General features: G+C 41.7%; 1 protein-coding gene across 2 annotated transcripts; it reads right to left on the bottom strand.

Moving 5' to 3' along the window:
* Positions 1–11,051: 11,051 nt before the first annotated feature.
* LZIC (leucine zipper and CTNNBIP1 domain containing) lies at positions 11,052–27,479 on the bottom strand. Of its 2 annotated transcripts, none has more exons than XM_045898739.3 (7): positions 26,785–27,479; positions 21,837–21,945; positions 20,020–20,155; positions 17,804–17,902; positions 14,837–14,932; positions 14,581–14,662; positions 11,052–14,086 (listed from the first exon to the last, which is right to left on the bottom strand). In XM_045898739.3, the coding sequence occupies exons 1-7, from the start codon at positions 26,837–26,839 to the stop codon at positions 14,028–14,030; spliced, it is 636 nt and encodes a 211-aa protein (XP_045754695.1). In that variant the 5' UTR covers positions 26,840–27,479; the 3' UTR covers positions 11,052–14,027. The 2 variants fall into 2 exon arrangements, with proteins under 2 accessions (XP_045754695.1, XP_045754694.1); XM_045898738.3 differs by having other exon boundaries at positions 26,727–27,473.
* Between the last annotated feature and the right edge of the window lie 30 nt (positions 27,480–27,509).

Genomic DNA, 27,509 nt, shown 5'->3' with positions numbered 1-27,509 from the left:
ACTTCTCCCTCTCCTCTCCTCCTCCCCCTGGCTTGTGGGAGCTAGCTCTCTCTCTCTCTCAAAATGAGTAATAAAAAAAAATTTACCATTCCTAAAAGCAAATAGCCTTTACTCTCTGGGAATAAACAGTAAAACAGCTCTTTCCCCCAGCGCATACCAGCAGGCTTCCTATCAGTAGATGTTGCAATGCTACCAATGTATTCAGGGTGAGACTGAAGAACATTCCTGACAGGCAGTTCCTCACCCTGTTGAGGCACAGATTGCCCAGCAGTTTACTGCTGTAAACAAATAGAGGGGCCTGTTCTGATTAAATATGTGTAGCTTTGCTCCTACTCTGCACTGTTGTAAGAGCGGAAATTTTCAAACCTGAGACTATAAACCCTCCCGTTTCACATTCATATATTTGTCAGGGAGTTCCTGAAATCCTTTGCTATTTGTAACACTGAAGCCTGGCTTTGGGGTAATGTGACAGACACTTAGATTTTGCATTTTGGTCCAGCAGCGATTGCTCAATCTAAATGAACTTTGTGGTTTTCTTTCCTCCACGTCCCCCTCCCCTCACTTTCTTCATGACTATTCTTCCGGGAAATTTCTTCCCATCAGCAGGTATTTGCCCCCAGCTGGTGCATCAGATGGGGCTCTTTTTTATAGTTAATAAACACTGAAGGCTGAGGGCGGCACATGTACACCCTGGTGTCAGCTAATGAAGAGCCTCAGATGAAAGCCTATGCAAAGGGGACAGGCATGGTGCAAATGTCCTGGGATCCAAGATTTACTCACTCTTCTCCCACATGCTGCATAACAGATAGTAATGATTATTAATTATTTAAGCAAAGAACATGAGAGCCAACATAGGCAGGAAAAAAAAAAAAAAGGAAGCTGCACTCCAGGATCCTCTGTGGAAACCATTTTAATTAGCACAAGCTATAGAGCCAAGGGAAATAGACCAACGTACTTAATAGCTAAAGAATTTTAAAAAATTCTTTACCACTTTTTTTTCCCCTTAAAAGAAAAGACAACTTAGCTTACATTTGTGTATGTTGCTGATAAACTGGAACAGGACAGTGAAATGGCTTCCATAGGCTCCCTTCAGTGATGGAAGTGGGGGTGGATGTCGCACGGGGGTGACTGGAAGAGGTTGTCAGATCTTTGCAGATGCCAGTGAATCCTAAGGCCATGAGTTCCAAGGCTCCCTGAAGACATGTCTTTTGTGTTCATAAGCGGTAAGGACATTGAAACCTGAAAGTTGAAGCTCCCTCCACCCTGATTTTCTTTCCTTTGTTCTTTGGACTGAAACCTTCATGAGATTTTCACTTCAAATTTCAAAGCTCGTGTCATTCCTGGTATGTTTTACTTTTTCTCTGTAAATATCATGATACTGAGAACAGTTTTTCTCTCTCAGGTAAGCTGTGACACGATTTAAAAAGCTAAGAACCCAAAAGCTGTGAATACAGAAGGGCAAAGGTTTTATTTTATTTTCAAATTCTTGGACTATCTTCACTTGGTTGAAACTAGTCCAACCTTCGCACATTGTCAGTCCCTCGGTTAATGACATTTCCTCTTATAATCAGAGTTTTCGTTTCTCATTCAGTCCCATTTAGAAATCAACTCTCATTATTATTATAACCAACCTGGCTCTGTGACTAACAAGAGACTGTTTCCTTTGCAGGTGTTTTTTTGTTTATTTTGTTTTGTTTTGTTTTCCCTTGTTCCAAAATTCACACTCTCTTACACTAAGTCCTTACAGGATATTTTAGTTGAACTGATTCAGATCGTCATCAACATCACATGTGGCCTATTCCCTGACTTCTGTTCAAGCAGTCTCTGTACTCATTCATTCATTCAAGAACTATTAGCTGCTTCCCAGATGCATGTCATCACTCTCAGCAGGAGATAAAGCAGCACATCAGACAAATATTGTCCTTGTCCTCGTGATGGCTAAGATGAGTTACACAATTGAATAATCCACCGCAGCTATAGTTAAGTGCTAAAAGCTGAAATACACCAGTCTGTGAGGCCATATTATTGAGAATCTAACCTTGCATTAGGGTCAAGGAGAATTTCCTTGGCAATGTAACATTTAAGCTTCCACTTAACTAGGCATTAACTAAGCAGAAGGTGGGGAGGAGAGGTTAGCACCACCGGGACCAGTCCATAAAAAGGTCATGGGGAGAAAGGAAAGCATGGTGAGATCAAACAACTGAGAGAAGGCTGGGTGGCTGGAGTGCAGAGTGATGGGAAAGAGGCCAGGCACTGATGGTACAGCACTTTATAGATCATGCTAAACTTTTGGTCTTTATTCCAAAATAAGAACTACTGAGAGGTTTAAACAAGGACGTGATATGGTGGGTTTGTATTTAAATAGAGAAATATGGGGCACGTGGGTGGCTCAGTTGGTTAAGCGTCCGACTCTTGATTTCGGCTCAGGTCATGATCTCGGGGTCGTGATCTCAGGATAGTGAGATTGAGCCCTGCATTGGGCTCTGTACTGAGCATAGAGACTGCTTGAGGTTCTCTCTCTCTCTCCCTCTGCCCTCCCTACCACTGACTTGCACGTGCTCTATCAAATAAATAGAGAACTATGGCTTTAATATGAAGAATGGAGTAAAATAAAACAACAATGATGTATTAGAGGTGCCTGGGTGGCTCGGTTGGTTAAGCCTCTGCCTTCGGCTCAGGTCATGATCCTGGGATCCTGGGTTTCTGGGATCGAGCCCCACATCCCAGGCCCCCTGCTCAGCCGGGAGTCTGCTTCTCGCCCTGCCCCTCCCCCTTCCCCTGCTGATGCTCTCTCTCTCAAATAAATAAAATCTTTTTTATTTTTTATTTTTAAAGATTTTATTTATTTATTTGACAGAGAGAGACACAGTGAGAGAGGGAACACAAGCAGGAGGAGTAGGAGAGGGAGAAGCAGGCTTCCCGCGGAGCAGGGAGCCCAATGTGGGGCTCGATCCCAGGACCCTGGGATCATGACCTGAGCCGAAGGCAGACGCTTAACGACCGAGCCACCCAGCACCCCTAAAATCTTTTTCAAAACATGATGTATCAGTCTATTGCTGCGTAAAAAGTCACCTCAAAACTCAATGGCAGAAACAAACATTTATAATTTTAGCTCAGGGGTCTGCGAATTGCCTAGTGTGGGTCTACTTCAGGCTGTGGGTTGACTAATTCTGCTGGTTTGGGCGGGGATCAGCAGGTTTTAGCTTCAGGATGGGATTAAGTCTGTTCCACATGTCTCCTCATTCTCCTCAGACCAGAGGCTACATAGGACATACTCCTCTTATGGATGAATGACAAAAGAGCAAGAGTGCCAAGCTAAACCATGGATGCACATTGAAGACCTCTCCAGAAGTCATATCCATAAACATTCCATTGGCCACATGCAGTCTCATGGCCAAGCCCAAAACAGTGGGATGGTGAGTAATATTCCAACATAACAAAGTGGGGATGATCAAGGCATTTTCCATTCTGATGGAAACCAAATAAATCGTAGAGGCTATTGCTTTCCTCATCCTAAGCCACCTTGCTTTAGCCCCCAAACAACTGCTTTAATTTCCCCAAAGCCTTTAACAGGTAGGGTATGGTATAAAATTGGTGTAATATTGGCCTAGAACTACTTTGATCATTCACAGAATGGTTTAGGGTCCTCAACCCCAATTTTTTCACTGGATCTATGGATGCAATGATGATTTTACAAGTTTTCAGAAACAGATTGACCCCTTTTTGCACGTACTTCTATGTAAACATGAGAGGAGTTTCTTCCTGTCATGGCTGGCTCCACCTTGCCCAGGAACGCTCCCTCTTCCGCCAGTTACTCCAAAGCTACCGGTTCTACAATGGTCTCCAAATGGAGAGGAAAGTCATAGTTGGTACCTGATTTATGATGGATGGCTCTGGCATAGTGCTATGTACTCTCATCGATGTTTATTTATTTAAAGATTTTATTTATTTATTTGAGAAAGAGAGAGAGACAGAGATAGCGAGAGAGAGAGCAAGAGTGGGGAGGACAGGAAGAAGCAGGTTCCCCACTGAGCAGGGAGCCCGATGTGGGACTCGATCCCAGGACCCCGGGATCACGACCTGAGCCGAAGGCAGACACTTAACTGACTGAGCCACCCAGGTGCCCCTCTCTGATCAATGTTTAGATATAATTTTGGTTTTTGTATTTATTTATTTATTTTTTAAAGATTTTATTTATTTGAGAAAAAGCATGAGAGAGAGAGAGAGCATGAGCGGGGGTGGGGGAGACAAAGGGAGAGGGAGAAGCAGGACCCCCCCCCCCCAGCTGAGCAGGGAGCCCAACACAGGATTTGATCCCAGAACCCTGGGATCATGACCCAAGCCAAAGGCAGCCACTTAACTGACTGAGCCACCCAGACACCCTATTTTTTGCATTTTAAAAAAATTATTTTTTGCAGGGAAAAAGAAAATCTGTGTCCCCCCCCACCAAGCCCTGATTTCTTGTCTCATATTCTTGGGCTCAGCTTTAGCAGTTAGGCATGTATTCACAACAATTGTCCTGGGTCTTTAATAACAAGCTAGGCTTGTTATGGGCATCAACATTTTTGGTGGGGTGTAAGGCTGAGGAGAAAGTTCAGGTTAAGTTGGAAGCAGCCCTGGGGAGTAAAAGTGAACTATTCTTAGCTGAATTCAAGTGGAGGCAATTCACTTAAAGAACCCAAAGTCTTTTGCAATATCTTAGGTTGACTTTAATGAGTAGTTGAGACTGAAATAGCTCCAGGCTCCAGGGGGTAGACCAGACCTATTGAGAACCTCTCCTAGGAGATAAAAAGGTGCTTATATAGCTTGCGTCATGAAGTAGTGTCACCTGCTTCCGTGGCCCCAGCACAGGCTCAGCATGGGAGCATTTCTGCTCATCTTACTAATTGGTGGCTAAGTACAGACAGAACAGAAAGGGACACTTACTTCACTAATGAGTAGAAAAGTGTTCTGAGGAAAGAGAAGACAGGCTCACAGGAGGCAGGGAGTCCTCAAGCAAGCATACAGGTGACACGTGAGACTTTTATTTATTTATTTATTTATTTATTTATTTATTTTTTTTAAAGATTTTATTTATTTATTTGCAAGAGAGAGAATGAGAGACAGAGAGCATGAGAGGGAGGAGGGTCAGAGGGAGAAGCAGGCTCCCTGCCGAGCAGGGAGCCCGATGCGGGACTCGATCCTGTGACTCCAGGATCATGACCTGAGCCGAAGGCAGTCGCTTAACCAACTGAGCCACCCAGACGCCCTCACATGAGACTTCTAAAAACAACTTTGAGCAGGCAATTTCCATTTAATTTCTTTTCAGAGTAAGAGACACATAGAAACAGCCTGCTAATGGGGCTGCAGAGTCTGGAAAAGATAAAGAGGCTAGTTTTAATATGCCTTCCATTTCTGCAGCTAATGACACCCTGCTGAGACAGACTATAATATTAACACAAATATTCCCATAAACTCAGTAACATTCTTTCAGTAGAATGTCTTGGGTTATTTATTATAAGATCTCCTTAGCAGAACTTATATCACTAAAAGGAAATAGAACAGAAAAAGTAATTTATCTCACCTCCAGGAAAGGAAAAAACAAAAGTAACAAAAGTAGGCTTTTTCCCACATTAGGTACTCCCAGTTAATTTTATGATCTTAATTTCCCATTACTTCAAATATCTAGAATATGAATATGAGCTTCCCTTAGTCAAACCAAACACAATGCCTCCATTTTATTTAGTATTCTTAAAATGCATGTTTGAGATTTAAAATATTTTATTCTGATGAAAGTGGTATTATTTAGCTTTTATACACCTCCTTACATCACAGTTTCAAAGCAATTTATACATTTAATAGCCACTCTTCACAAAATAGCTACATGAATATTTGAAAACATTTGTCTTTAGAGAATATTAAATGGAGAAGAAGTTGGAATACTTCTGTAGGGGAGGAAAAATATCCTTCCTCTACCCTTTAATGTTGTTGAATGGGACCCCTATTACAAAAGATTAACAAGAGAAAAGATACAAATTTAATTAATATAAGTTTTCTGTGACACAGGAGTCTTCATAAGGAAATGAAGACCCAGAGAAATACCTGAGTGGTTTTATGCTAGGTTTGGTGGAGAGTGGAAAGTCAGGGAAAGATGTTGATAAAGTGTAGTAAAGATGAGATAAGTGTAGTGAACTGAGAGAAACTTAGCAAGTTCTTTTTGTTGGGATTCCTCTCCCTGTCCCTTGCCTTCAGAGATAAGGATGCTGCTTGCTTCTAGGTACTGGAAGGGCACCTCTCATAAGGAAGGCAACTTGACAAAGTGGGACAGACCTAAGAGAGTGGCAGAAGTAGGACTAGAAATGGAGTGACGGGGCTCAGGACGTGCTCCCCCAAAATATGGCACCTTGGCACATGGAATATTTTAAGTTGAAGGAATTTGAGAAATGGCACAAAAATTTTCATGAGCTATGTAGTTTCCAAGATTGACCAAAAGGTGAAGTAAAAAATTATAGATGAAAGAGATCATTTAGATCAAATTATATAGATCAGGATTATTTCCAAGCATATATTTTTTTTAAAGATTTTTATTTATTTACTTGACAGAGAGAGACACACCAAGAGATGGAACACAAGCAGAGGGAGTGGGAGAGGGAGAAGCAGGCTTCCTGTCGAGCAGGGAGCCCGATGCGGGGCTCAATCCCAGGACCCTGGGATCATGAGCCGAAGGCAGACGCTTAACAACTGAGCCACCCAGGCGCCCCCAGCATAATATTCTTTACAATATATAGATACACAGTGAAGTAATGTTTCTAAGGACCCAGCTAATTATGATAGAGTAACATATCTTTTTTTTTTTTATTGTTAGGTCTATTTAAAACCTAATTTTATCACTGTAAAATAAACCTCTTGGTAATGCAGCTGGATATCTAAACCTCTATTTTTTTAAAATAGCTTTTTTAAAAGATTTTATTTATTCATTTGAGATACAGAGATAGAGAGAGAGAGAGAGAGAGCATGGGCAGGGGGAGAGGCAGAGGGAGAGGGAGAAGCAGGCTCCCTGCTGAGCCAGGAGCCCGATGTGGGGCTCGATCCCAGGACCCCGGGATCATGACCTGAGCCAAAGGCAGATGCTTAACCATCTGGGCCACCCAGGAGCCCCAAACCTCTATTTTTTTTTTTAAGATTTTATTTACTTGAAAGCACAGAGGGAGAGGGAGAAGCAGACCCCCACTCAGCAGGGAGCCAGACGTGGGGCTCAATCTTAGGACCCCAGGATCATGACCTGAGCCGAAGGCAGACTTAACCGACTGAGCCACCCAGGCACCCCTAAACCTGTATTAATTATATAAATACTAAAGAGTCATTTTTTTAAAAAAGATTTTATTCATTTATTTGACACAGAGAGAGCACAGGCAGGGGAAGCAGCAGAGGGAGAGGGAGAGGGAGAAGCAGGCTCCCCCCAGAGCAGGGAGCCCAACATGGGGCTTGATCCCAGGACTCTGGGATCATGACCCGAGCTGAAGGCAAACACTTAACCAACTGAGACACCCAGGCACCTTTAAACAGTCATTTTTTAAAAGATTTTATTTATTTACTTGAGAGAGAAATAGTGAGAGAGCACGAGCAGGGTGGAAGGGCAGAGGGAGGAGGAGAAGCACACCCCTACTGAGCAGGGAGCCAGACCTGGGGCTCCCAGGACCTGGGGATCATGACCCGAGTCAAAGGCAGACGCTTAACAACTGAGCCACCCAGGTGCCTCCTAAAGAGTCATAAAAAAAAAAAAAAAAAAAAAAGACACTAGGGGCACCTGGGTGGCTCAGTCAGTTGAGCGTCTGACTCTTGGTTTCAGCTCAGGTCATGATCTCAGGGTCCTGGGATTGAGTCTCTTGTCGGGCTCTGCACTCAACACAGAGTGTGCTGGAGATTCTCTCTCTCCCTCTCCTGCTCTCCCTCCCCTCAAATAAATTAAAAAAATTTTTTTTCTTTTTAAAGACTATCAAATATCCAACTGAGAATGTTTAATGGGGCGCCTGGATGGCTCAATCAGTTAAGTGTCTGATTCTTGATATCAGCTCAGGTCTCAATCTCAGGCCCTGTGTTGGACTCCACTCTGGGTGTTGAGCCTAGGGAAGGAAGGGAGGAAGGGAGGAAGGGAGGAAGGGAGGAAGGGAGGAAGGGAGGAAGGGAGGAAGGGAGGAAGGAAGGAAATTTAACAAAAGAGACCCAAGCAATGTGTCTGGCATATATCAGCGCTCAGAAAATGTCTGAGGAGGGACGCCTGGGTGGCTCAGTCGGTTAAGTGTCTGCCTTTGGCTCAGGTCATGATCCCAGGATCCTGGGATCAAGTCCTGCATTGGGCTCCTTGCTCGGCGGGGAGCCTGCTTCTCCCTCTGCCTTCCACTCCCCCTGCTTGTGCACGCTCTCCGTCTGTCTCTGACAAATAAATTAAAATCTTTAAAAACAAAGAAAACGTCTGAGGAAAGAAGAAATGACATCATAGTCAGAAGAGGTAGCCGATAGAAACTGTCCTTGTTCCCACATAGTAATTACTGTTAAGATTTCTCAAAACATGGTTTCTTCTCTCCAATCTCAAGACCTAATCCTCACCAGGGAAAAGCACATTTTGAGTTTTTCAAACCAAAAGGGCCTAGAGTACATTTGCCCAGTGCTTTGATTTTAACAGAATTAACCTGGCACAGTCAACCTCCCACTCTGGCAAGAACAGCACTGTGGGAGGTCCTGAGTGCCTGATGGGAGCAGACAAGCCACTTTTCCAGTCAGACTCCCAGAAGAGAGGCAGGCACATGAACAAGAACGCGCTCACATCCCTCATTTCTCCTCCAAGTTCACAAGTTAAAGACAGAGTTCACATTCTCCTTTCTGAGACTGGGAAGTGGATTTGGTAGGTCTATATGTACTCCTTTTTTCTTTTTTTAAAGATTTTTATTTTATTTATTTGAGAGAGAGAGAGAGCACAAGAGGGGGTAGGGTCAGAGGGAGAAGCAGGCTCCCAAGGAGCAGGGAGCCCGATGCGGGACTCTATCCCCGAACTCCGGGATCATGACCTGAGCTGAAGGCAGTTGTTTAACCAACTGAGCCACCCAGGTGCCCCTATATGTACTCCTTTATACAGTCTTGCTCATGGTATTTTCTTGCAGAGGAACAAACCACTCAAACTTCCAGAAGACAGGATGAAAAGAAATGCCATAAGACTAAGGCTAAGGGACTGAGATTTTACATGTTTGCTCATAAAGTACAAATGCTCCTTTCCTGAGTAAATATGACACAAAATATTTAAGTAAGAGTATAAGCTCAGAGCTTTATAAACCAAATCTAAGTTATAATTTACCAAAACCTAGATTAAATTTGATGTAAAACTTGTGATAAGAAAGTTTCTTTCTTTTCTTTTTACATACATGAAGTAGTAAAAGTACTACATTTTCTAAGATCATGGTCAAACCACAGGGTTAGGGCAATCAGTTATAATCTAATCTAGGCCAAATACTTGCTTTTACCTAATTACCTACCTCTTTGATTACCACTGCAGGTAACAGCCTCACTTTCAACTTGGTCTGGTTTATGAGTGTTGGAGGAGTGATGCCAGGCCTGAAAGAACAAGGTTTTCACACAAGCCAAAAAAAAAAAAAAAAAAATCCTTAAACTCCTTATAGGAAAGAACAGCCCCACATGACAATTTAGTGGTAACAAAGAATAGTACATGACCTACTCAGACGTTTTAAACATACATAATCAAGATAACCTAAGCCCTTAAATCATGTATTGAAATTATGACTGTAACACAAAGTCACAGGTTCTTGTGGGAAGGCTTCCAAAATTCCCAAAGTGGTCAGAAATTGGGGGCAGAGGATCTGTGGCTGGTGCGTTATCTTAGAAAAAACCCTTACCTAATCTTCCTCTTTATTCAAAAAACCAAACCAAAACAAGACCAAAAAAACCCCCAAAACACAAAACTGGTGACTCTCCTTCACCTTCTTTACAGAAAATAATTTTACTTGTTTACTTATTTTTCATTGCAGTCCGTTGTCTGAGGCCATAGGAATGTGGTCTTTTCCAGGGGAAAACCACCAAGCACTACGAAGCTTCCAACGGACAGCCTCAAACCTCTCACTTCCCTGGTCCTCTGCGTGGATGGCAGACGGCATGCAGCTGTGCCATGAGCCCGGTGCAGGAGGCTTTCAGGCGCTTCGTCTCCCCGCTTTGCTGTCAGTATGGCGGGGAGAGGGACTTCAAAAAGAAAGTGAGTTAGGATGTCAAAAGGCCACACTCTAGGGGAATAGCTAGAAGAACCGTATTTTTAACCTGCTTTTGGCAATTATTTTTTAAAAGATTTTATTTATTTGAGAGAGAGAGAATGAGAGAACACGGGAGCGGGAGAGGGAGAGGGAGAAGCAGACTCCCCGCAGAGCAGGGAGCCCGATGCGGGACTCGATCCCAGGACTCCAGGATCATGACCTGAGCCGAAGGCAGTCGCTTAACCAACTGAGCCACCCAGGCGCCCCTGCTTTTAGCAATTTAATGAAAATATTAAATACTAGTTAACCCAGTTTCTAAATCTTTTTAATTCCAGGGCCAAACAGACTGGAAGCAATTATGGCTTGTTCATGGGGGTCTGTGGGAATGCTGACAGTTTTAATTTACATATTAATGCTGAAAAACATTTTGAGAGGCAAAGAAGAGCATTCTTTGGCCTTAGTAATGAATGGAGTAAGGGGGGAAAAAAAAGACAGGAAAGTGGTTGAAAAGCACTAGGCAAAATGGTCTGGGTTTATTTTTTCTGTAATAATTTCAAACTATCCATCATTCACTGTAATCAGATACCATCCAGTGGTGGATTTGTACAGTCTTTTATTTTGGCTAAGATGACCATTCTTTGGCTGAGTTGTCTTCCAAAAAACGCCTAACAATCAAAGTTAACAATATCTGTCTCAACTCCAACTCTTTCCTGGGAACAACTCATTCTACTGCTTGGTTTCTTTCTTTACCACCCACCTAGCTTACCTATCTTACCGCTCACAGGAAAAAACAAAGCACTGAAAGAAACATAGAAATTGTTTGGTTTTTTTTTTTTAATTTTTTTAAAGACTTTATTTTTAAGTAATGTATATACCCAATGTGGGACTTGAACTTACAAATCCGAGATCAAGAGTCACACACTACAGACTGAGCCAGCCAGGTGCCCCTAAAAATTGTTTTAAATTATTAACTTTTATTAAACAGCCCAGTTGTACACTTGCTTGTTGGAATTTACTTCTGCTTCAAACCCAGTTCTTTGAAAAATGCAGGAATTCTTCTCATTAAAATATTAGCTTGACCTAAGGATATCAAAAAGTTAGCTGCCTTGGCATTAATTATTGCAGTCTGAAACCTCCCAAGAAGCTTAAAAAACCAGAAGATTAAATATAGTAAAATATGAACTGGAAATATAGTTTGCACATCATTTAATAACTATAATTGTACAGAATTTTCAAATTATTCACTTTTCAACTTATTTTTCTGAATTATACCAAATTTGTGTAACAAAACATATCATATGGCCCTTGAAAGAAATGTTAAAGGGTAGATTAGCTCCAATGCAAACCTTTCTGCATTAAGGAAAAGAGGGGAATCCACAGTAATCCTATGTGGTAGGTAGGTCCTACCCACTTATCCCCATTGAACAGAAGATGAAAATGAGACTCAAAAAGACTAAGTAACCTACCAAAGGTCACATGGCCATAAATGACAGTGTCTTGCTAGGCACTGCAAACTTCGCAACTTTCCCAAAGGAAGATTAATTTTAAGTTGATACCAGTCATTGCTTACAAAATGAATACACTAATGTGATTAATGACAAAATATTTCACTGATGTTAGTCTTAGAAAAAGTGTAAGAGAAACCAAAATTAAGGACTCGGGATTCATCTAGGCCCCTTTCAAATACCAAATATTCCTAATTTTCCTTATCCTACTACTGGAGGGGAAGGGGGAATCTTGTTATGGCTTAAAAAACAAAACAAAAAATACCCCAAAATACACATACAGACAGCAATTCCATTCATAGGTATATACCCAAAAGAGCTGAAAACAGGTAAACAAACGTACACAAATGTTCATAGCAGTACTATTTGCAATAGCCAAAAAGTGGAAAAAACCAAATGTTCAAGAGATAAATAGATAAGCACAATGTGGTATCCATGCAAGGAAGTATTTTCAGCCATTAAAAGATAGGAAGTACTGGTATGTGCTACAACTTAGATTAACCTTGAAAATATGATGCTAAGTGAAAGAAGCCAGACACAAAAGGTCACATACGGTATAATGCCATTAATATGAAATATCCAGAACAGGTAAACCCAGAGATAGAAACAGAAAGCAGATTAGTGGTTGCTGGAGGGCTGGGATAAAGAGGAGGGCATGGAGTGACTGCTTAATGGGCATGGGGTCTCCTTTGGGGTGGTAAAAATGTTTTGGAACAAGATGGCGATGGTTGCACAACATTGTGAATCTATTAAACACCCTGAATTGTACACTTTAAAATGGTGAATTTCATGGTATGAGAGTTTCACCTTGATTGAAAAAAAAATGTAGAATAGGGGTGCCTGGAGGGCTCAGTCAGTGGAGCATGCGACTCTTCATCTCGGGATCATGAGTTCAAGCTCCACGTTGGGTGTAGAGATTACTTAATAAAACACACAAGCAAAAATGCAGGATAATGAAATGATGATTGACCATAAAGTCCTAGATGAATAGCAGGTCATTTGCTTCTTCTTGGTTTGTCACAATTTCAATGAGTTTTTGACCATCGTAAACCCATATATAAAAAGTTACCCATTAAAAGTTCCAAATAAGGCATTAATGAAGCTGAGGTCCCTAATTTGTCCAGCTGGCAGAGCACCTAGTAGAGTTTACAGTATACAAGAAGCTTTAAAAATGTTTTTAATTTGTATAAAGTGCAAAGAAAAAGAAAACTGAGAAATACATGAAAAAATATAAAGTGGCCAGAGCCTAGAATATAAGCTAACATACACCTGCATGGGGAAATCTATATATTTAAGCATGCAGAGAAACATAAACACTCAATAGTATGCTTTTCCTCATAACTTATTTTGTGTTTCTCTAAAGACTGAAGAGTAAATAATAGTTTACAGTCACCACCCTCTGGGTTTCAGCAAAGAGGTCACACACAGGGAGGGCCTCCAGCTGCCACTTTCAATTGCCTCCCTGGTGGAACAATGGCAGGAGGTTAAGTTACTCCAGGAGACTCTCAACAGGGCTCCCATTGTTCTAAGCTCAAAACTCAGAGATACAATGGGCCCCATTCATACGGAGGCCTTACAGGCTGAGGAATGGTCCCTTAGAGACAACGTTCTGTTGGGACACCGAATTTTTCATAAACACAGACTTGCCCAAATATGTGTTAATTAGTTTTTAAAAACAGCACAAAATACAGAAATAAAACTCAATGGACACAAAGTTGAGAGTCAGGACACCCAAGTCTTATCACCAGCTCTGTCTTGGATGTGACATTAAGCAAGTTAACTTGCTCTTTCTGAGCCTCAGTTTCCTTGCTTATAAAATGGAAATGATTTCTAAGATCACTTAGAACTCTAAAATTCTATGAACACACATGAGGTCTATTGATGTTAGTACACTATTCACTCCAATAAATGAGGATAAATTATGAACAGAAAAGAATCATTAGTTCACATCTTTTCATTTACTATCAGCACTTAAAAACAAGGAGGCTTAAAAAAAACAGGCAGAGAAACTGTTTTCTGTTCTCTCTCTCAAACACACAAGACATAATGAATAAGGTCCAATGGGTCCCTCATCCCAACAAGTCTAGGATGACTCAGGCAGGAGCCCTACACAAAGCACAATGATGAAGGGTATAACCAGAAGCCACAAATATGTTTTTCTGTCACCTTTTCTCAGGTTATCAATGCATTTCAAGAATCTCTTGATTGCTTTGCAATGATTCAAAATCCCTAGAAGACAAACGCCATTTATAGCAAGAATGTGACCAATGTTCCAATCCTCCACACCATGTCATTTTTTTGTTTTTTCAACCTCAAAACTTGCCAATGCAAGAACTTTGTCTCCGGAGCCTAAGGAGAAAGACACATAATAAACAAAAGGTTATTTCAAATGCATTTACAGTTCCAGATAACAAGGGGGAAAATCTATCCCATATATACTGAAATAGAAAATAAAATGAGCTTCTATTATCAGAGCATTACCCCAAACCTTCCCAGTGCCAATTCCCAATTTCCTTTCCCCTGCACAAACATCTGACATACACGGGGTGATTTATTGCTTACAAAACCTTACTCTACCTTTAAATGCGAAATAGAATATATAAAATTTTAGCTTACTTTACTTTTAGTTGACAAGTATTTTTAAAATATTAAGTTATATTAATTTAACTATTTTTAAGTAAAAAGTATTAGGAAATAAACCCAATAAGAGGGATTTATAAAGAAAACACTTCTGGTTTTACCTTTAAACTGAAGAAAAGGCCATCCTGTTATCTTTACCCATGGTATCCAGTAATCTGGAGCAGTAATGCATGCTCAGCTTTCAGAAATACGAGGGTACTCACCAAGGTCTGTAGAGACTTTCTCAAACTGGCTGAGTATAGCACCTGCATTTGCTGACAAGAAGGCCTCATCATCTGCAGTCAGCTAAACAAAACAAAACAAAGCCCAAGGGAGTGGATTCCAATGTTAACAAGTGGTTCTAAGAAACACCATTAAGAATGTCTCAGGACCACAAACTGGATCACAGATCAAGAAGTTCTGTACCAAATACTTTATACCTTTTCTTTATACCTGATATATTAAGTTAAATACAGGTACCTTCTCTCCAAGTTTCCTGAGAGCTGTTAGTATCTCCACTTTCTGCTGAGTGTACAGGCCTCTGTCCAGCTTTCCTACCATGAGATCTCTATCCATCTGAAATGGATGAATGCAAAGTATATGGTACTTAAGTTAAAAACATTCTGCCCATAAAATCCAGCTTTTCAGATCTACCACTACTACTTTTTTTTGTTAAAGTAATCTCTACACCCAATGTGGGGCTTGAACTCACAACCCCGGGATCAAGAGTTGCATGCTCTTCTGACCAAGTCAGCCAGGTGCCCCCAGAACTACTATGACTTTTTTTTTTTTTTTAAGATTTATTAGTTTTAGGTGGGGAGGGGAAGAGGGAGAAGAATCTTCAAGCAGACTCCTTGCTGAGCACAGAGCCCAATGTAGGACTTGATCACCGGAACCACGAGATTGTGACCTGAGCTGAAACCAAGAGTCATATGCTTAACCAACTGAACCACCCAGGTGCCCCCAAATCTACTACTTCTTAAAAAAAATCCTCTAGGGCGCCTGGGTGGCTCAGTCGGTTAAGCGACTGCCTTCGGCTCAGGTCATGATCCTGGAGTCCCGGGATCGAGTCCCGCATCGGGCTCCCTGCTCAGCGGGGAGTCTGCTTCTCCCTCTGACCCTCCCCCCTCTCATGCTCTCTGTCTCTCATTCTCTCTGTCTCAAATAAATAAATAAAATCTTTAAAAAAAAAAAAAATCCTCTAGAGAGGTGCCTGGGTGGCTCAGTCGTTAAGTGTCTGCCTTCAGCTCAGGTCATGGTCCCAGGGTCCTGGGATTGAGTCCCGCATCGGGCTCCCTGCTCAGCGGGAAGCCTGCTTCTCCCTCCTCCACTCCCCCTGCTTGTGTTCCCTCTCTCGCTGTGTCTCTCTCTGTCAAATAAATAAATAAAAATAAAAAAAGATCCTCTAGAGGACTAATATAGAGAACTACACAAATTCAAGGCAAACATGCCAGGAATGCAATTTACACAGCTCTAGTAAATCTTTTTTTTTTTTAAGATTTTATTTTTTAAGTAATCTCTACACCCAATATGGGGCTCAAACTCACAACCCCAAGAACTGGAGTCACATGGGCTACTGACTGAGCCAGCCAGGTGCCCCTCAATCCTAAGAAATCTTTTTTTTTTTTTTTTAAGATTTATTTATTTATTTATTTATTTGAGAAAGAGAGAGAGAGAGAGAGCACAAGCCAGGGGAGCAGCAGGCAGAGGGAGAAGCAGGCTCCCCGCTGAGCAGGAAGCCTGATGCGGGGCTCGATCCCAGGACCCTGGGATCATGACCTGAGCCGAAGGCAGATGCTTAATGACTGAGCCACCCAGGCGCCCCTCTATTTTAGATAATAAATAAATAAATAAATATTTTTTCTTTTTATAGATGGGGAACTGAGGCACAAAGAAGTTGAATAAGATAACTTATCCAACTTCAATAATAATATTTGTTAAAAAGATTAATTGTGTTAAAACAATTTAAAAATAACTTCCCAAGGGGCACCTGGGTAGGTCAGTCGTTAAGCATCTCTCACGGTCTCTCTCTGTCAAATAAATAAATAAAAACTTAAAAAAAATAAATAAATAACTTCCCCAAGGTCAGCTACCTTCACAGTAGAGCAGGGATAAAAATCCTGCCAGTCTGACCCACATTCATGCTCTTAACCACTATGCTACTGAATTACCAGTGGTTGCAAATAACCTGTTAATGTCTTAATCATATTCAAGCCTATAAACAGACTTTCTCAAGTACCATGTTTTTTTTTTTTTTTAAGATTTTATTTATTTTTCAACAGAGAGAGAGAGAGACAGCGAGAGAGGGAACACAAGCAGGGGGAGTGGGAGAGGGAGAAGCAGGCTTCCCGCCGAGCAGGGAGCCCGATGCGGGGCTCGATCCCGGGACTCCAGGATCATGACTCGAGCCGAAAGCAGTCGCTCAACCAACTGAGCCACCCAGGCGCCCCTCTCAAGTACCATGTTTATAGAGATGTTTGGAATTCTTAGATGACAAAAGCCACATGTGCAGAAAGCAATGCTGCTAATGGATTCTAGATGGAATTTCAACTCAGGGCTCCAGAAGTATATGGTAAAACCTTAAAGGTAGGGTCCAAGTAGAAACAGTTAGTAGCAGTATAAACTGTCATATGCTGTTTAAACCTCCATATTCGTTATCAATAATAATTGCTCAAAAGACTAATTTTGTCAGAAAACTATGGGTTGTGGCTCTAAAATCAACTGATCAGGGGCCCCCGTATGGCACAGTCAGTTAAGGGTCTGACTCTTGGTTTTAGCTCAGATCATGATCTGAGGGTTGTGGGATCAAGCCCCATGTTGGGCTCCAAGTTCAGTGAGGAGTCTGCTGAAGTTTCTCTCTCCCTCTCCCCCTCCCCACATTCTCTCTAAAATAAATAAATAAATCTTAAAAAAAAAAAATCAGGGGCACCTGGGTGGCTCAGTCGGTTAAGCATCTGCCTTCGGCTCAGGTCATGGTCTCATGGTCCTGGGATCAAGCCCTGCATCAGGCTCCCTGCTCACTGGGGAGTCTGCTCCCTCTCCCTACCCCCCACTTCTTCTCTCTCTCTCAAATAAATGAAATCTTAAAAAAAAAAAATCAACTGATCAATTTTTTTCCTAACAGACTATTTTTCAGAACAGTTTTAGGTTCACAGTAAATTGTGTGAAAGGTACAAAGATTTCCCATATACCCCTCACCTCCACTCATGCACAGCCTCCCCATCATAAATATGCCCCACCAGAATGGTTCATTTGTTACAACAGGTGAACCTACCCTGACACATCATAATCCCCCAATTCCATAGTCTATACATCATTAGGGTTCACTCTTGGTGGTGTTATACATTCTTAGCCGACCAATTTTTAAATTTCAGAATAACATAATGAAATTCTGGAGCTGAGAAAACAAATACACACAGCAAATAAATCAATTTAAAGAAACTTTACCTCTGCTAACCTTGTCCGAAGCTGACCTGGTTGTTTCTTTGCAAATAACCTGATGACCTCTGGGGTTTTAAAGGCCTGGCTGATAGCTGCCTGGATAGCCTAGAATACAAGAAGGTAAAAACTGAGCAAAATATTCCAATGAATCAAATATTACAATAACTGACTGATGAGTCTTCATTTACAAATAGGTCTTCCTTGTTCGTCAAACACTGTTATAATTTTAGTTTCCACAAAAGCAAAAATGAACTACTGGGACTTCATCAAGATAAAAAGCTGCACAGCAAAGGAAACAATCAATAAAAGTAAAAGGCAGCCTAAAGAATGGGAGAAGATACTTGCAAACGATGTATCTGATTAGGGTTAGTATCCAAAATCTACTAAGAACTTAACAAATTCAACACCCAAAAAACAAATAACCCAGTTAAGAAATGGGCAGAAGACATGAATAGACACTATTCCGAAGAAGACATCCAGATGGCTAACAGACACATGAAAAGATGCTCAACATCACTCATCATCAGGGAAATACAAATCAAAACCATGATGAGATACCATCTCACACCTGTCAGAATGGCTAAAATTAACAACACAAGAAACAACAGATGTTGGGGACGCCTGGGTGGCTCAGTCGTTGAGCATCTGCCTTCAGCTCAGGTCATGATCCCAGGGTCCTGGGATCGAGTTCCGCATGGAGCCTGCTTCTCCCTCGGCCTGCCACTCCTCCTGCTTGTGCTCTCTCTGTCTCTGACAAATAAATAAAATCTTTAAAAAAAAAAAAAAAAGAAACAACAGATGTTGATAGGGATGTGGAGAAAGGGGAACCCTCTTGCACTGTTGGTAGGAATGCAAACTGGTGCAGCGACTCTGGAGAACAGTATAGAGGTTCCTCAAAATGTTAAAAATAGAACTACCCTACGATCCAGCAATTGCAACTACTAGGTATGTACCCAAAGGACACAAAAATACAGATTCGAAGGGATACATGCACCCCGATGTTTATAGCAGCATTAGCAACAACAGCCAAACTATGGAGAGAGCCCAAATATCCATTGACTGATGAATGGAAAAAAAGGATGTGGGTGGTGTGTGTACACCCCCCCCACAATGGAATACTACTCAGCCATGAAAAAGAATGAAATCTTACCATCTGCCATGATGTGGACGGAGCTAGAGTGTATTATGCTAAGTGAAATAAGTCAGTCAGAGAAAGACAAATACCATATGATCTCACTCATATGTGGAATTTAAGAAAGAAAACAGAGGAATATATGGGAAGGGGGAAAGAAAAAAAGGAGAGAGGGAAATGATCCATAAGAGATTCTTAACGATAAAGAACAAACTGAGGGTTGATGGAGGGAGGTGGGTGGGGGATGGGCTAGATGGGTGATGGGCATTAAGTTGGGATGACCACTGGGTATTGTATGTAAGTGATGAATCACTGATTTTTACTCCAGAAACCAACATTGCACTGTATGTTAACTACCTAAAATTTAAATTTAAAAAAAAAATTTAGTTTCCATTTGCTATTTCTGTGCATGTCACTGGAGCCAAATACATAACTAAATGAAGATCTGGAAGCTTATGCTGCTTTATCCATAAGTAGACACTCATCTAGAAGTCAAACCCCCAAACAGGGTTTCTTTTTTTTTTTTTAATTTCATAGTTATTTTAATAACCACGTGTACATTAACAGTCACTTGATGAACTTTTCTTTAATCTCAGCTAAACTCAAAACACAGTTTTCGGGCGCCTGGGTGGCTCAGTCGTTAAGCGTCTGCCTTCGGCTCAGGTCATGGTCCCAGGGTCCTGGGATCAAGCCCCACATCGGGCTCCCTGCTCGGCAAGAAGCCTGCTTCTCCCTCCCTCACTCCCGCTGCTTGTGTTCCCTCTCTCGCTGTATCTCTCTCTGTCAAATAAATAAAAAATCTTTAAAAAAAAAAAAAACAAAAAACCCCCACAGTTTTCTTCATGGTTCAAACCAAACAGCTCTTCACGTTCCAGAGCTGCCTCGCAGCTACCACAGATCACAGGGAGATTTACGGTCTGTTCATATTCACCAGACACAGAACTGAACACCCATACACCATTTTCCAAAGAGGGAACTTGTACAATGAATGCTGGCTGCCCGGGACAGGGTTTCTTTTCTATCTTAAATATACTTATAAAAAAAGAGAGAAAAACCAGCTGTGTCACCAGTGTACGTAAATTATGCTTACCAGTTGCATTCCACTTAGCTCATCTACCAAAGTCATATTTCCAGACATAATTTTCTTCAGTGAATCATTAAATTCACTTAGTTGCTCCAGAGTTTCCTTTTTGGTTTCTTCATATTCATCTGTATCAAGTTCCTCTCTGAAGTACAGTGAACATAATACAGAAAAACACAAGAGTTCCAAATGAAAAAAGCAATCTTAATATTTGTACTCTAAGACTTCAGATACATATATTTACAAAAAATATCTGGGCGGACAAGGCTGAAAGGAAATGACAAAATGCTAACAATAGATGTGTTCAGATGTTAGTAATATGGGCGTTTTCCTGCAATGTGGTTACCTTGATAATTAAACATTTTTCTTTTACCAAAATGAGGCACACTTAACAAACCATATTATAACTTCCTTTTAAGCAGCCTATGAATCAATTCATAACCATGGGCAAGATACTTAACACAGCCAAGTCTCAGTTTCTTGATCTACAAGCCACAGATAATGATAGTACCTACCTTACAGGGTTGCTATGAACATTACATGAACTACAGAAAGTCCTTGACAAACAATAGGTACTTGACAAAATAGATGCTTTTTTTTTAAATTTTTTTATTCTTATGTTAATCCCCATACATTACATCATTAGTTTTAGATGTAGTGTTCCATGATTTATTGTTTATGCATAACACCCAGTGCTCCATGCAGAATGTGCCCTCCTCAATACCCATCACCAGGCTAACCCATCCTCCCACCCCCCTCCCCTCTAGAACTCTCAGTTTGTTTTTCAGAGTCCATCGTCTCTCACGGTTCGTCTACCCCTCCGATGTCCCCCCCTTCATTCTTCCCCTCCTGCTACCTTCTTCTTTTTTTTTTTTTTCTTAACATATATGGCATTATTTGTTTCAGAGGTACAGATCTGAGATTCAACAGTCTTGCACAATTCACAGCGCTTACCAGAGCACATACCCTCCCCAGTGTCTATTACCCAGTCACCCCCTCCCTCCCACCCCACCCCCCACTCCAGCAACCCTCAGTTTGTTTCCTGCGATTAAGAATTCCTCATATCAGTGAGGTCATATGATACATGTCTTTCTCTGTTTGACTTATTTCACTCAACATAATACCCTCCAGTTCCATCCACGTCGTTGCAAATGGCAAGATCTCATTCCTTTTGATGGCTGCATAATATTCCATTGTATATATATACCACATCTTCTTTATCCATTCAATAGATGCTACTTTTATCACCATCATCAATGGTAGGTAAAATTTTGTGCATCGTGAAATACAACAGCAATGTAGTACCTGTCATCTGAGCACGAGGCTAGTTTTTTTTTTATTATGTTCAGTTAGCCAAGAGGCTATTTTTAGTCACTAATGGAACAAGCCATTTATTAAACATTTACTACAAATAATGATAGCTACCATTTATTGAGCACCTACTCTGGGCCAAGCCTACTCTTCATTTGAAATACCTACAACAACCTTTCAAAGTTGTTAAAAAAGGCAATGAACAGTTTCAGTCCTTTGAACAGTTAAGGCTGAAAATACACTAGAAGTTCAAGTATATACCAGGCAGGGCTATTTTAAATACTGAAGACAAGGTAGGTGTTACTATTTCTACTTCACACTCCAGGAAATGGAAACTTAAGGGAGTTACTTTTATGACTCCAAAGCTTGCACTTTTATTTCTCCAACAGACAAAGCACTGGGAAGAACACTACAGGCGAAACCCAAAATCACACATGGGCCTGCACCCACGGCTGGGCATCCAGCTGCAGAAAAAAACCATTTGACAGCAGAGCAGCATCCAGTTACGCTATTACCTGCATTCCTCCAGATCTTGTAATTGCTGCATTAGTCTATCCAACTGTTCTTCTAAATTCTGCTTTAGTTTGCTTGTCTCGGTCTTTCCTCTGGAAGCCATTTTGATCTCTAAGTAGAACAATAAGCCCACATATAGTATTATTTGGTTATCTGAAATGATTCAACATACCAGTACAATTTTAAATGGGCTATACTCTTCCTGAGCTACAGGTGTGGGAAAGGCAGCTGTGCAAAGAGAATTTCATTTTACATACAAAAGTTTAAACTCATATACTAGTAAAACCCCACAAAAATGCCTGGCAGTCTTCCTAACTGACTTGACAAGTTAATTAGAAATCTTACTGTTGGGACGCCTGGGTGGTTCAGTTGGTTAAGCGGCTGCCTTCAGCTCAGGCTATGATCCCAGGGTCCTGGGATCGAGCCCGCACTGGGCTCCTTGCTCAGCGGGGAGCCTGCTTCTCCCTCTCCCCCTGGCTTGTGTTCTCTCTCTCTCTCTCTAATAAATAAATAAAGTCATAAAAAAAAAAAAAGAAATCTTCACTATTGGTCCATCTTACTTTAAACGAATTGGAAACACAATTTTATAAAGAAATAGATCTGGTGTGACTTTGCATTACAAAAAGACTTTTATAACATTCTTTTTCATTCTTACTAAGTACTCTCCAGGACTCAGAACACTCCTAGCCTTATCTTGTTGGTCTTATGTGCATTTACCTGACTTATGGGCATTAACAACTTTTGATATGAGTTTCTTCTTTGGAAATGTGCCCATGTTTCTACTGGATTATCTTTCTCTTACTGATTTATAGAAGTATGAAGCCTTTGTAGTTATGTTGCAAATATTATCCCTTGTCTCTTGACTTTAAATTTCACTTAATGTTTTTTTGTCATGATAAATTATTTTTACTTTTTATTTTTTTTTAAGATTTTATTTATTTATTTGAGAGAGAGCGAGAAAGCACAAGCAGGGGGACAGGCAGAGGCAGAGGGAGAAGGAGAAGCAGGCTTCCCGCGGAGCAGGGAGCCCGATGCAGGACTTGATCCCAGGACCCTGAGATCATGACCTGAGCTGAAGGCAGACTCTTAACCGACTGAGCCACCCAGATGCCCCACAACAAATTATTATTTTTAATGGCCAAATCTGTCTTCTTCTTTAAGACTTTTTAGTTTTATGTCCCATGAAGGCAGGCCCTAACCATCTCAAGATTTAAAAATGTATATATTTTGTATTCTAAGATGTACATAAATTTTTCTCTTTTTACATGCAGTTAAGCCACCTGCAACTTTTTTTGTTAATGCTGTAAAATAGGAGTCTAACTTTTACTTTCTTTCAAATGGGCAGCCAGTTGCCCCAACACTGTTTACTAGTCAGTACTTATGCCACTTTTATTGGTTGTTTGTTTTAAATAGGCTCCATGTCCAGCATGGGGCCCAACACGTGGCTTGAACTCACAACCATGATATTGAGACCTGAGCTGAGATTGAGTCGGACGCTTAATCAACTGAGCCAACATGGGTGCCCCATGCCACTTTTAATAGATTCAGTAGAAACAGACTGAAGTTGATTTCACTGATAATGTTCTGGTCCTAAGACATTACCTTGCTATTTTAATTGTTAGCAGTAGAGCTGGTGTACATTGATAACTGATAAGGAGTTGCCTTTATTATTACAGAATTTTTCCCCCCATAACTCTTGGCTATTCCTACGCATTTTCTCTTCTGCATGAACTAAAGAATCAGCTTGTCAAATTCCCTTAAAAATGCAATTGAGGGGCGCCTGGGTGGCTCAGTTGGTTAAGCGACTGCCTTCGGCTCAGGTCATGATCCTGGAGTCCCGGGATCGAGTTCCGCATCGGGCTCCCTGCTCAGCAGGGAGTCTGCTTCTCCCTCTCCCACTCCCCGTTTGTGTTCCCTCTCTCGCTGTGTCTTTCTCTGTCAAATAAATAAATAAAATCTTAAAAAAAAAAAATGCAATTGAGGGGTGCCTAGGTGGCTCAGCTCGTTAAGCGTCTGCCTTCTGCTCAGGTCATGGTCCCAGGGTCCTAGGATCGGGTCCTGCATTGGGCTCCCTGCTCAGCGGGGAGTCTGCTTCTCCCTCTACCCTTCCCCCCTGCTCGTGATCTCTCTCTCTCCCGCTCCCTCTCTCAAATAAATAAATAAAATCTAAAAAAAAAAAAAATGCAATTGAAATTTTGACAGGGATTACATTAAAATTAGAGACTAATATGAGAAGATCTGTATCCTTGAAATTTGAATCTTCCTATTAAGCAATATATCACTCCATTTATCTCAGCTTTCTTTCATGATCTCTAATTTAAAAAGTATTGTTTCATTCACAAAGGCCTTGAACATTGGCTATTCTAAGACATTTTGTTTTTTTGTTAATACTGGGAATAGACTTTTTGTTACTACAATTTCTGATTATTGTGGGGCACCCGGCTGGCTCAGTCGGTGGAGCATGCGACCCTTGATCTCGGGGTTGTGAGTTCCAGCTCCATGTTGGGCGTAGAGCTTACTTAAAAACAAAAATTTCTGATTATTGCTAGTGTAGAGAAAAATTACTGATTTTGGCATGTTGATATTACATGCATTTACCTTAACATTTATAGCATTTAAGTTTTTCCATTTATAAAAATTAAACTTACATTCCTTTCAGGAAACACATTTTGCTTAATATTAGATATAACCATTCATTAAAACCTAAACCCTGGGGCGCCTGCTGGCTCAGTCAGTGGAGCACGAAACTCTTGATCTTGGGATCATGAGTTCGAGCCCCATGTTGGGTGTAGAGATTACTTAAACAAAAATTAAAAAAAACAAACACCAAAAAAACAAAACAAAAACAAAAACCCTAAATCCTAGGGTAACTTATTAAAGCATTTAAAATTTTCCCACACATAATCATTACCAGATGATCTGATATGTGAACTTCAACGAAGAGGATTCCTTACATTACACTCAAAATAGAATGTAATCAGTGAAAATCTATTCTTACTACTGTATCTTTTAAAATTGGCTTATCTATAATGATTAACGATATGTAAATACAAATGAGCTACATTATAGCCAAAAGTGTAATTTCATGTATAACAGGTTAGCCAGAAGTGTAATTTATTACACATAATTTAAATTCTTTTTTTTTTTTTTTTAAGATTTTATTTATTTATTTGAGAGAGAGAGAATGAGAGAGAGCACATGAGAGGGGGGAGGGTCAGAGGGAGAAGCAGACTCCCCGCCGAGGAGGTAGCCCGATGCGGGACTCGATCCAGGGACTCCAGGATCATGACCTGAGCCGAAGGCAGTTGCTTAACCAACTGAGCCACCCAGGCGCCCTATTACACATAATTTTTTTTTTTTTTTTTTAAAGATTTTATTTATTTATTTGAGAGAGAATGAGACAGAGAGAGAGAGCATGAGAGGGGGGAGGGTCAGAGGGAGAAGCAGACTCCCTGCCGAGCAGGGAGCCCGATGCGGGACTCGATCCCGGAACTCCAGGATCATGACCTGAGCCGAAGGCAGTCGCTCAACCAACTGAGCCACCCAGGCGCCCTATTACACATAATTTATTACAGCTATGCTTCATGTATAATTTCTCCTGGGACACATACAATTAAACTTTATTTTATATCTGCTGAATTTTCCAGTAAAAGTAAAACCAAACCTAAAACCGACAGTGTCTTTTCAGGCTCAGTTTCCTACAGTCTAACCACGCTAAACTATGTGCTGTTTCCATTTTTGTGTATGTGCAGCCGAAGCGAGCACAACTTGGTGTTTCAAAACGTGCCATGCACTTTCATCCTTCTCTTTTGAGCCAGCTTTTTTTTTTTCTTTTTTTTCCCTACCTATCAAGCCCAGGTAATCCATTCTTCAAGGTCTAGCTCAAGGTTCAGTTTCTCCATGTCTTACTTGGTTCCCTCCCAATCACTAAATTGTGAGCAGGGATTTTTTTTTTTTTTTTTAGATTTTATTTATTTGGGGCACCTGAATGGCTCAGTCCTTAAGTGTCTGCCTTCAGCTCAGGTCATGATCCCATCATCCTGGGACAGAGTCCCTCCCACATCAGGCTCCCTGCTCAGCGGGGAGCCTGCTTCTCCCTCTGCTGCTCCCCCTGCTTGTGTTCCCTCTCTCGTTGTCTCTCTCTGTCAAATAAATAAATAAAATCTTTGAAAAAAATATTTTATTTATTCATTTGAGATAGAACGCGAGAGAGCGCACACATGTGATCGCAGGCGCTGGGGGAGGGGATAGAGGGAGAGGGAGAAGAGCAGGGAGCCTGACAGGGCTCGATCCCAGGACCCCGGGATCATGACCTAAGCCCAAGGCAGATGCTTAACCGACGAAGCCACCCAGGCACCCCTACTTTTTCTTTATGCATCAGCATCCAGCATAACGTTGGGCAGACAGAAAGTACTGGATAAATACCTGGTAAATGAATAATGAGAACTGATTGCTTCTTCCACGGCATTTCACATCTTATTCTCTATTTAGCCCTTATTTCTTCCTTAAATTATATGTGATTTCATTACAGCACATTGTTTACTGGTCATTCTCTCCAGACTATAAACTCTGGGAGAGGAGAAAATGAGTCTGATTCCTCCTTTAGCATCCTCAGCACTTAAGAGGGAATAGGTATTTGATAACTGGATACAGCGTATAAAGGCACCAGATATTTTAAAGGAGGTAAAACTATTTTAAATAAATTTCAGGGAAGATGGGGCACTTTGAAAGCCTTAACCTGGTGCTGCCCGTCGTTTGAAATTTATCCCGGAAAGATTAACTCGCTGGCACCACCTAGTATCCAATACAGGCGGTGCAGCTTTCACAGAAACTGCCGAAATAGCCCTCAAAAACTGTCATCTGGAGCGGAAGATGCACTCATTCATGCTCACCTTGTCTCTTAGTACTTTGAACTCTGCACGCTCTTGGCCGGTCCCAAAGTGCATAAACCTCCAACTGTCGAAGTTCCAAGCGTCATAAACTTGAGGAAAGCGAAATTATTCATCAGGACTACAAGAGGCTCAAAGTTCAAACCACTTGGCGGTGGAGTTGGCTGGGAAACAGGGAACCATTAACAAGTAGTTTCATTGACTTTACAGAAACTAGCCTAAAGCAGTCCAGATAACGTCCACCTGAGCAGCCTGCATCGGACACACACCCTTCTCTTTTTAGGAAGACACCATGGGAGAGAGGGAGCGGGGCGAAGAGGGGCAGAAGACGTTTTCTCTCTTGACAGCGCCTCGGGCAGCCTTGCTGAGGCGTCCCCTAGCGATGCTGCGGGCGTTCCTGAGGAAAACCCTGCACCCCCACGTGTCCGGAGCGCGGCTGTCAAAGCCAGAAGCACGGATAAGATTAGGGCGGAGAGCACACGTTTTTCCCGGCTGGACGTGAGCAGCTAGGGACCTCAACCATCGGGACGCGACACGGAGCAGCTCGGGCCACCGCCCCAAACGCCGTCTCCACGGGGGAGCTCGGAGCTCCCGCACTTGGGTCCTGCGGCGGCCGGGCTCGACTAGGCCCCGGCTGCCACCAGAGGTCGCAATGAACCCCTGCCCCCGAAACTCTTCCAGCCCTCCCAGACCAAAACCCAGACAGCCTCCTGGGGCCCTCGGGGTCCCCTCTCCGCCTGTGCCAAAGCCTTGGTCCCAGAGTTCGGAGCCCGGGGCCCCGCCTAC

Source organism: Mirounga angustirostris, unplaced genomic scaffold (genome assembly GCF_029215605.1).
Source record: "Mirounga angustirostris isolate CCGP_5_RB_7025 unplaced genomic scaffold, mMirAng1.0.hap1 SCAF_4, whole genome shotgun sequence".
NCBI lineage: Eukaryota > Metazoa > Chordata > Mammalia > Carnivora > Phocidae > Mirounga > Mirounga angustirostris.
Note: the sequence above shows the minus strand (reverse complement) of the source record. Positions and strands in the feature narration are given on the sequence as shown.